At 33.7% G+C, this 10,291-nt stretch overlaps 1 protein-coding gene across 1 annotated transcript in view; it reads left to right on the top strand.

Annotated features, from left to right (window-relative positions):
• LOC105620402 (phospholipid-transporting ATPase ID) overlaps positions 1-10,291 on the top strand; it is a 21,084-nt gene that overhangs the window by 9,636 nt on the left and 1,157 nt on the right. Inside the window, exons 3-13 of the mRNA XM_012201900.1 lie at positions 3,405-3,463; positions 3,600-3,812; positions 4,023-4,228; positions 4,308-4,463; positions 4,657-5,299; positions 6,646-7,387; positions 7,482-7,674; positions 8,717-8,868; positions 8,932-9,284; positions 9,520-9,745; positions 9,839-10,074. Of these exons, the coding sequence (XP_012057290.1) occupies positions 3,405-3,463; positions 3,600-3,812; positions 4,023-4,228; positions 4,308-4,463; positions 4,657-5,299; positions 6,646-7,387; positions 7,482-7,674; positions 8,717-8,868; positions 8,932-9,284; positions 9,520-9,745; positions 9,839-10,074 (3,179 nt within the window). The remainder of the gene's footprint in view (positions 1-3,404; positions 3,464-3,599; positions 3,813-4,022; positions 4,229-4,307; positions 4,464-4,656; positions 5,300-6,645; positions 7,388-7,481; positions 7,675-8,716; positions 8,869-8,931; positions 9,285-9,519; positions 9,746-9,838; positions 10,075-10,291) is intronic.

The following is a 10,291-nucleotide window of genomic DNA, read 5'->3' as shown; positions in this document are numbered from 1 at the left end:
CACAGAGGATTTTTGGAAATGATAAATCTGTCGCATAGGAGTAGAATGAATTACACTGAGAAGAAAAGTCTTTTACTATCTTTAGATTCTTTTAATACCGTATTTTCTCATGTTAGTAAAAATAAGAAAATGCAGTCCTAAAAAATTAATGAAAAGTTCTAAAAAAATTCTTAAAGTTCTATGAAAAAAAAATAAACATTTTTTGTCTCTTGTAGTTTTTCTGTAAAGTTGATAGTATTTAAGTAAAAAATTATTGAAGATCAATTTTCGACAATTTTTAGCAACTGATATCTTATTAACTATTGCGAAAAATCATAATATGATAGAGGACTTTTCTTCTCAGTTTAGTCCATTCTGTTCCTATGCGAAAAATTTATCATTACTTTCCAAATATTCTGTATATAGGCGTGACGAAAAAACGCAAAGTTAGAATCTAATAACGTGCCATTTTCCTAATTTTTATTATTTGTATTTAATTCTTGTACGAATAATTATTTGAAAGCTTCTATTATTAATAGGAAAATGTTAGGAATTGAAATTATTTCTTGTTTATGTATAAAAATAAATTTTCTAACCTCCTTCAGTCAAATAGTACCCAATATAGCGGGATGATAATAACAGTCTAAGGAGTGATTGTGACAATGACGAGATTTTATTGAGATATAAATGAGATCTATTGTAAGGAATAAAAAAATAATAATAATTACAAAATGCAAACGGTATTCATTTTTATTATTAAAATATATTGATCAATAAACATATCTTTTTAACATTTAATGTATTTTTTCATTCATTATATACAGGGTGTTTGGAAATAATCGCCAAATATTTCATGAGCAGGTAAAGCACACACCGTCGCAAGCCTCCATAGCTCGGACGGCGCACTTGCCAGGTTATCCCCCACGGGGAAGCCCGCGCGCTAAGCGATCGGTAGGCATATACACTTTGCAGTAGTATTCGGCTATCTTTAAGGATTAATATTTTATTAACTATTGGGGAAATTTACAAAATGATAGAGGATTTTTCGACTCAGTTTAGTCCGCTCTACCTGCTTATGAAATATTTGGCAATTATTTCCAGACACCCTGTATAGATAAAATATACGAAATTTTCTATCACAAATAAAACTTTCTTTCCCTTTGGAATACAATTTCACGGCAAGATAAAATAATTAAATATTTGCTAACAAATAATATATACCAAAATTATTTATTTTATATAAGATAACATTGAGAGATAAAAATGAGAGAGAAATATCACAAGAAGATAAGATTTCTTATTTATAATCTTAAAATTGTTACAAATCATTAACATGAAATTTAATATTCATTGGATAATGAAAACAGATTATGAATATTATTGTTGTACAAATATGATACTAATTATCCAAAGTGTGATATTTGAATTGTATTTACGTAAAATTACACAGACTCACAAAAAAAAGTACCCTGTGCTGAGGAAACCCAGCTATTCTTATGTATTCTGAATACGAATCTGACATCAAAATAGGACCATTCAGGGTAAATTTTCAATCTAGAGCGAAAAAATAATCCATTTTTCCCATTTTTTACCCATTTTTTCGCTCTAGCAAATTAAAAATTTAGACGGTCCTATTTTTCAGATTGTCAGATTCGTACTCAGCGATTCAAAATACATAAGAATAGCTGTGATGTTCAATTAAAAAATTGTATACACTATTAATTGTACTATAATTTTGACAAAACATTACTTTAGAATAATAGTAATCTTAAAGAATATATTTAAAATGGCTCCATCTGGAAAAGAATCGACTTTGAATAAATATCTGCAAACTTTGATAAAGTTTTAACTAACTTCTTTACAACGCTTTACGGATCTGATAATTATTATAATAAAAAATGTTTATACTTAGGAAAACGTGTGTCAATTTAAAGTCAAATCATCGTTGAACATAAAATAATATAAAAAGTCTTTTTGAATTTTAATATTGAGAGCACAAATTAGTTCGGTCCGTTTCCCTAAAGATAGCTCCAGCTGTTGTAAATGTTCATAGTGACAACTGATTTTGGCAGTTTCAGAGAGGTTAAACATTGCTAATAATATTCAGTTTATATCGCTTTGAGTTTCATACAAAAACCTTGATTTTTACTATGTTTGAATTTTGTCGAATTTTGTGTTAACCAAGCAGCATTTGCGGAAGGTTTTGATTTTCTGCTTTAAATGGAAGAAAAGTGCAGCTGAAGTCCATCGAATGTCGAAGTTTATGGTGACACTGCTTCAACATAATGTAAATTAAATCATGTAGGGAATGGTTTCGAAAATGGAGATTTCAGCGTTGAAGACAAGCTTCGCTCTGGACAGTCAAAAAAATTCGAAGACAAAGAATTAGAGGCATTACTCGAAGAAGATCAGAGTCAAACGCAAGAGGAGCTTGCAGAATCATGGGGTATAACTCAACAAGCCGTTTCTGTACGATTGAGAGCCATGGGAATGATTCAAAAACAAGGAAATTGAGTGCCTTATAAACTGAAACCGAGAGATATTGAAAGGCGATTTTTCACTTGCGAACAACTGATTCAAAGACAACAGAGAAAAGGTTTTTTGCATCGGATTGTGACTGGAGATGAGATGTGGATATTCTACGGCAACCCCAAGAAGAAAAAATACTACGCTAAGCCGGTCAATTGTTGCCATCGACCTCAACATCAACACCACGGCCGAACATTCATGGTTTGAAAATCATACTTTGTATCTGGTAGGAGACCAAAAGGATCTTGTTTATTATGAGCTGCTGAAACCTGGCGATTCCATTACGGGCGACCGATATCGGCTACAATTGATTCGTTTGAGCCATGCATTGCGAGAAAAACTGCCGGAATACGAGCAAAGATAAAGTTATTCTTCTTCATGACAACGCTCGGCCTCATGTCGCTAAAGTCGTAAAAAAATATTTGGAAACGCTCAAATGTTGGACACCCGCCGTATTCTCCGGACATTGCTCCTTCTGATTATTGGTTGTTCCGAAGGATGCAGCAAGTCACCAGTTCATTTCTTTCGCAGAAATCGAAAATTGGATCGCCTTCAAAGATGAGTTTTTCATTTTTTCGAGATGGAATTCGAAAATTGCCTGAGAGATGGGAAAAAGTAGTAGGCAGTGGACAATATTTTGTTTTGAAATAAATGCACAAAAAACGGATCGAACTAATTTGTACTCCCAATACATAAGCATCGTCGCAATTATCATCATACAATTACCCTGGTTGACCCTCTATATATATATAGTGTGTGTGTGTGTGTGCGTGTGTGTGTGTGCATGTATGCGTGTGTATATATATATATATATATATATATATATATATACTATAGATATCAATATACAGAGGTACACAATAAATGTTTCACACATTTATTGTATATTTTTACAGAAACAGAGAGGCGAATTCGCGCCAATAATCGCGAGTACAACTCACAGTTTAATTATGCGGTAAGACAACACCCATCTTCTTGCTTTAAGTGTCATTAAATTTCAAATTTAAATTTAAAAAGTGTGTGTTAAGGAATAATATATTGTTAGAAATTTAATATATAACGGATATGAACGTATTTCTATTGATTTGCAGAATAATTATATCAAGACGTCCAAGTATTCGGTTCTGACGTTCCTACCATTGAATTTGTTCGAGCAATTTCAGCGGCTCGCTAACTTTTACTTCCTATGCCTGTTGGTGCTCCAGATGATCCCCGCCATATCTTCTTTAACCCCTATCACTACAGCCATACCGCTTATAGGGGTACTTACGCTCACTGCCGTCAAAGATGCCTATGACGACTTTGTAAGTATCCTATGATCAATGATTTTATTATTTTTTTCTACATTTTAATAAAAAATATATACTATATTAAATATATAAAATTAAATATCTTTTACAAAGATATTTAAATAAGATAGACTTTATATATTGTATACAAAATAGATTTTATACAGAAAGCAGAATGTGATCCGCGAAAAAATTAATAATACAACTTTCAACTGTAACTTTCAGCAACGGCACAGCAATGACTCTCAAGTAAATAATAGAAAATCCCGAACATTGCGGGGTACTAATCTTCGTGAAGAAAAATGGTCGCAGGTTCAAGTGGGCGACGTAATCAGAATGGAGAACGATCAGTTTGTCGCAGCGGATGTTCTACTGCTAACGACGAGCGAGCCGAATGGCCTTTGTTATATCGAAACAGCAGAATTGGATGGGTATCTTTTTATATTATAAAAATTATTCAATTACACGCTTTAACCGAGTCTGTAAATGTAATCTATAAAATTTGTGTAGGGAGACGAATTTAAAGTGTCGTCAATGCCTGCCTGAAACTGCTGAGATGATGGATAATCACGAATTAATCGGCCAGTTCGATGGAGAGATCGTTTGCGAAACCCCCAATAATTTATTAAATAAATTCGATGGAATACTAACATGGAGAGGAAAAAAGTAAGATTAATAATTATAAATAATAATTTATAAATAAAGCAGAGCGAGAGCCAGGTAAAACAAAATATTTTAATGCTACAGCTTCTTAGAGAAGCTAAAAATATGTGGTTCTTGTTTTGCTATGTTAATTTATTTAATCACTAATTAGTAGCGATATCGATGTCACATCATAATATTTCGCAACTAATTGTAGGTACGCATTGGATAACGACAAGATTATTTTACGGGGCTGCGTACTTAGGAATACGCAGTGGTGCTATGGCATGGTGATCTTTGCGGGCAAGGATACCAAACTGATGCAAAACTCAGGGAAGACCAAATTTAAGAGAACTTCTATAGATAGATTGCTGAATCTTCTTATCATCGGGATAGTGTTTTTTTTACTTTCCTTATGTCTGTTTTGTATGGTCGGCTGTGGTATTTGGGAAAGTCTTGTAGGTCGTTATTTCCAGGCGTACCTACCATGGGACTCGTTAGTGCCGAGCGAGCCCATTACTGGTGCCACAGTGATTGCCCTACTCGTATTCTTTTCGTACTCTATTGTATTGAACACAGTGGTACCAATAAGTTTATATGTGAGTGTCGAAGTTATTCGATTTGTTCAGTCATTTTTAATAAATTGGGACGAAGAAATGTACTACGCGCCCACAAAAACACACGCTAAAGCAAGGACTACTACTTTAAATGAGGAGCTAGGCCAAATAGAATACATATTCTCCGATAAAACCGGGACGTTGACGCAGAATATAATGACTTTCAACAAGTGTTCTATTGCGGGCAAGTGTTATGGCGACGTCATTGATGAAGTTACCGGCGAAGTCATCGATTTGAGCGAGGTGAGTCATTCTTTCATTGATGCGAAGATTTCTGACTCGATGCTGGTCACAGGGTATGTGCTACAACATAAATTTTCACGTTATTACAAAGTTGTACATATATGTATATTTAAGATAAGATAAACGTTATCCGTATTATAGCTGTGCTTTTAATGCTGTGTGAAAAAAATATAATATTCTTATGCTTCCGCTGAAAATTCTTTGTTATTGTATGGTGGGGTTATGTATTGCATTTTTACATTTTATATGTTATTTTTTTTATTACAATCTGTATTACATTTTATTATGAATTAAAGCTGATAAACGATGTTCATGTAAAAAGCTATAGAAGCGTTTGTTTTTTTCCTTCTTGCAATCGTTTAGCAAAACATGTTAAAAACCTGTTTATGTTAAAATGCAATTAGCATTAAAAATATCCTTATATCCATGCGTGATTTGTTGAATATTCCTGAATGTTTATAATAACATGATTCCCTTTTTAATCATACATGATAATTCTCTTCAGTTACATATAAATATGATTTCGATTTGTGGTCGTATCTTTGCAAGAAACTTCATACACATCACTTTAGCATGTGTGTGCTGCATGTAGACGGACAGAGCTGTTCCAACGGCGACGATGCAGTGGAAGAGCGGGCAGGAATTCGTACGTCCAGTTTACACACCATTAAGTGGTCCGAATGTAAGGCTTCTGGAACAAGCAGATAGGGTGTCTAGTACAACACCAGAACCTGGCATCAACGGCAGTCCAAAGATTCCACACAAATCTTCAGTACGCATGCTGATAATTAGCACCTTTTATCACCAATTTGTACACGCTATTGCTTTTATTTGTATATCCTATTGTTCGAATCATATATATCATATTCATTATTATCTATTTTTGTAACTTATCACTCGTAACTTATCACATATAATATCATAAGTAATAAAAGCATTTCTGTTATCTTTATTACACTCAATAACTGTATTCGTAATGTTTGTGCTTGTTAGAATTTTATACTATGCTATAAACTATAGATAAATAAGCTATATTTCTTATATCAAATGCACTCTTAAGCCTAATTTCTTTCATAACTATTTTCTTATAAAGTATATACTTTGACAAAGTTACAACTACTAGTATATATAATCCAGTTCTTCCAACAAATCTATTTTTATGGAAACAAGGTATATTACTCAGATAATCTAGGTTTCCATTTAGCTTTCTTACCTTTCTTTTTTAATAACAGTGAATTTCTCGATCTCTGCAAATTAATAAGATTAATAAAATTAATTTTCTTTCACATTAACGTGATACGCCAACAAAGTGCAAAGTTTCTAAAAAATTATCGTACATTTTACAGACAATGCCACCTTTGGATTTCTCGTTTAACAAGGATTACGAACCAGATTTCAAATTCTACGATCCCGCGCTGCTCGAAGCCGTGAGACGGGAAAATCAAGACGTCCATAGTTTTTTCAGACTGCTAGCACTTTGCCATACTGTTATGCCGGAAGAAAAACATGGCAAGATTGAATACCAAGCACAATCGCCTGATGAGGCTGCCTTAGTATCTGCAGCTAGAAACTTTGGTTTTGTTTTCAAAGAGAGATCGCCCAACAGTATAACGATTGAAGTAATGGGAAAGAAAGAGATATATGAACTTCTCTGTATTCTGGATTTTAATAATGTGCGAAAGAGGATGTCCGTAATTTTAAGAAAAGATGGACAGCTCCGATTGTATTGCAAAGGAGCAGATAACGTTATTTATGAGCGATTGAAAAAGGATAGTGAAGAGATAATGGCAAAAACATTGGATCATCTAAATAAATTCGCAAGTGAAGGCTTAAGAACACTGTGCCTTTCTGTAAGGGATTTGGACGAAAGTTTTTTCAATAATTGGAAGCAACGACATCAGGAAGCGGCGTTAAGTCAAGAGAATAGAGACGATAAACTGGATGCAATTTACGAAGAAATAGAGAAAGATATGTCGTTATTGGGTGCTACTGCCATCGAAGATAAATTACAAGACGGTGTACCTCAAACCATCGCCAATTTGAGCCTCGCTGGTATCAAACTTTGGGTGTTAACTGGTGACAAACAAGGCAAGTTTAAAAAGTATATAAATATAATAAGGATGAAAAAACTTGTTCGTATTTGTAGAATAACATTTTCACGTCAAACTTTTTACTCATACAGAAACAGCTATCAACATTGGATACTCATGCCAATTATTGACGGATGATCTCACGGATGTCTTTGTGGTAGACGGCACAACTTACGATAGCGTGGAATCACAATTAATGCGATATTTGGATACCATTAAAATGGCCTCGACCCAACAGAAACGGCCAACTCTCTCCATTGTCACATTCAGGTGGGACAAGGAAAGGTCAGGCACATGAAAGAGACGGAGTACAACCTATCAATTTCTTCTATTGCTGATTCTAATTAACGCATTCTTATTAAGAAAGGAAAGGAAAACTATTTCTCACACTGAATGTGGCACTATGTTTCATGTAATGCTTTCTATGTCTATACATAGTCTTGCCTAAGAACGTATCATATTTAATTAGAGAGAACTCGTACGCTTTATATTCAAACTAGCGAATCTCGCAGTTCAAATTAAAATTATTTCATAAGAATGAAAAAAAACGTTTTTACATAGAGTATAGAAATATATTTCGGATGATACAAGGATGTAACGATTGTATTTTGCTAGTAGTTTAATTCTTCGTACGTGCATTGGTTTATACATATCCCATTTTTTCTATCCCTCGTGATATCCTTGGAATAATGATCTGCATGCACATGATAGTATTTTATACCTTCTGTATTTAAAAAGCATTACAAAAAATTATTTTCCACTTTTTCCAATTATCTTCTTCTCAAAAATATCAATACCAGTTCTACTTTTTTTTATAAACAACATGAATGGTACAACAATTAGAATGGTAGAGTAGATCTGCCTTTTTAAATCACTTCAAATATTTTTCAGATATTTGCATATGTTATATCTGAAATATCTTACGATTTAGTAATATTATAGTTATAGATAACTGAGATTTACTATGATGCTTGATACTCACTCCTTCTCTTTCTGTATGCTTAATAATTAATCTTAGTGATAATATTAACATAACTGGTATGTCTGTATCACGTTCTTGTATACAGTTATTAATACAATGCATTGTGTATTGTTTAGGATTAACGTGTATCATTTCTTAATGGCGAGAGAAGATAATTTCAAAATTTCCTGTTGTTTCGTTAATAATCACGATCTATTATCTTCGGTTTAATTTTTGCTATAATTGTGTTTGTTATAATTGTGGACTAAATCAATTTTAGACTTGAATTTATTGCGTAAATATCGGGCGATCATCTTTTATATAGAAAACGATTCTTTTGCTTGAAAACATATTTTCTCTGCACAGCAGTGATACTGAATACAATCCTAGTAGGGACGAACAGGATGAACACGAGATGGAGCAATCAACGGGATTTGCAGTAGTTATAAACGGACATTCTCTGGTTCATGCGTTGCATCCACAGCTGGAACAGCTTTTTCTAGAAGTGTCCAGTCAATGTAAGTCAAAATTGATCACATCATGTTTAAAAACAATTATTTAACAGCTCGAATTTCTTGCAGGTAAAGCTGTAATATGTTGTCGGGTGACGCCATTGCAAAAGGCGATGGTCGTTGAATTAATTAAAAAAAATAAATTTGCGGTGACACTCGCAATTGGCGATGGCGCCAACGACGTTTCGATGATAAAGACGGCTCATATTGGTGTTGGTATCAGCGGGCAAGAAGGATTGCAGGCGGTATTAGCCTCTGACTATTCGATAGGACAATTTAGATTTTTAGAGAGGCTACTCCTGGTCCATGGTAGATGGTCGTACTACAGAATGAGTAAATTCCTTAGGTATTTTTTTTACAAGAACTTCGCGTTCACTCTTTGCCATATCTGGTTTGCTTTCTTCTGCGGATTCAGCGCACAGGTAAGTTCTTCAGAAACTTCACGTTGCCGTATTATATTAATATGATGAAAATAACAAAAATATGATGTTTCGAAGGCGAATATTATTCATAATTTTCCTTTGTAAGAGCTTGCTCCAAAGTTGAAATTTTGAATGTGTATTTAATTATTTTTCTGATATATTATAAAAAATAGCATGTAAATTGCACTGCACAATTAAAGTTGCATAATTATGTTCCATATTTGTTTTCTTACAGACTGTATTTGATCCCATGTATATTTCCGTCTACAATTTATTTTATACCTCCTTACCAGTCTTGGCAGTTGGTATTTTCGATCAGGATGTTAACGATAAGAATAGTTTAATGTATCCGAAACTATACGCACCAGGATTACAAAATTTGCTCTTCAACAAAAAGGAGTTTTGTTGGAGCGCTTTACATGGATTTTATGCTAGTTGTGTATTATTTTTAGTACCTTACGGTAAATATTTTATATCTATACTTATTAAAAGAATGTCTATTCTTAAATTACAGCAGATTTATATCAAACACATATTTTACATATTTTCAACAGGAACATACAAAGATGGGGTATCACCCAAGGGTTATGTACTTTCTGATCACATGCTGCTGGGCAGTGTAGTAGCCACTATATTAGTTATAGTCGTGACTGTTCAAATAGCTCTCGACACATCATATTGGACAGTTTTCAATCACATTATGGTGTGGGGCTCGCTCATCTGGTATTTTATTTTAGATTACTTTTACAACTTCGTCATAGGCGGTAGTTATGTCGGCAGTCTCACGATGGTATGTATTATGATAAATTCTTATTCATATTCTTCGTCACAAGTATATGCAACACTTGTAATCATGATGATAGGAATAACATGGTATGCTCAGTTTGCAAGCATCTCTCTCTCTCTCTCNTCTCACTCTCTCTCTCTCTCGTCTCTCTCTCTACTCTTCGTCTCTCGTTACGTTACGTACGTCTACGTTACCGTTAACGTTCGTTCGTACGTACTAC

Source organism: Atta cephalotes (genome assembly GCF_000143395.1).
Source record: "Atta cephalotes unplaced genomic scaffold scaffold00026, whole genome shotgun sequence".
Classification (NCBI taxonomy): domain Eukaryota; kingdom Metazoa; phylum Arthropoda; class Insecta; order Hymenoptera; family Formicidae; genus Atta; species Atta cephalotes.
This window is presented reverse-complemented; position numbering and strand designations above follow the sequence as displayed.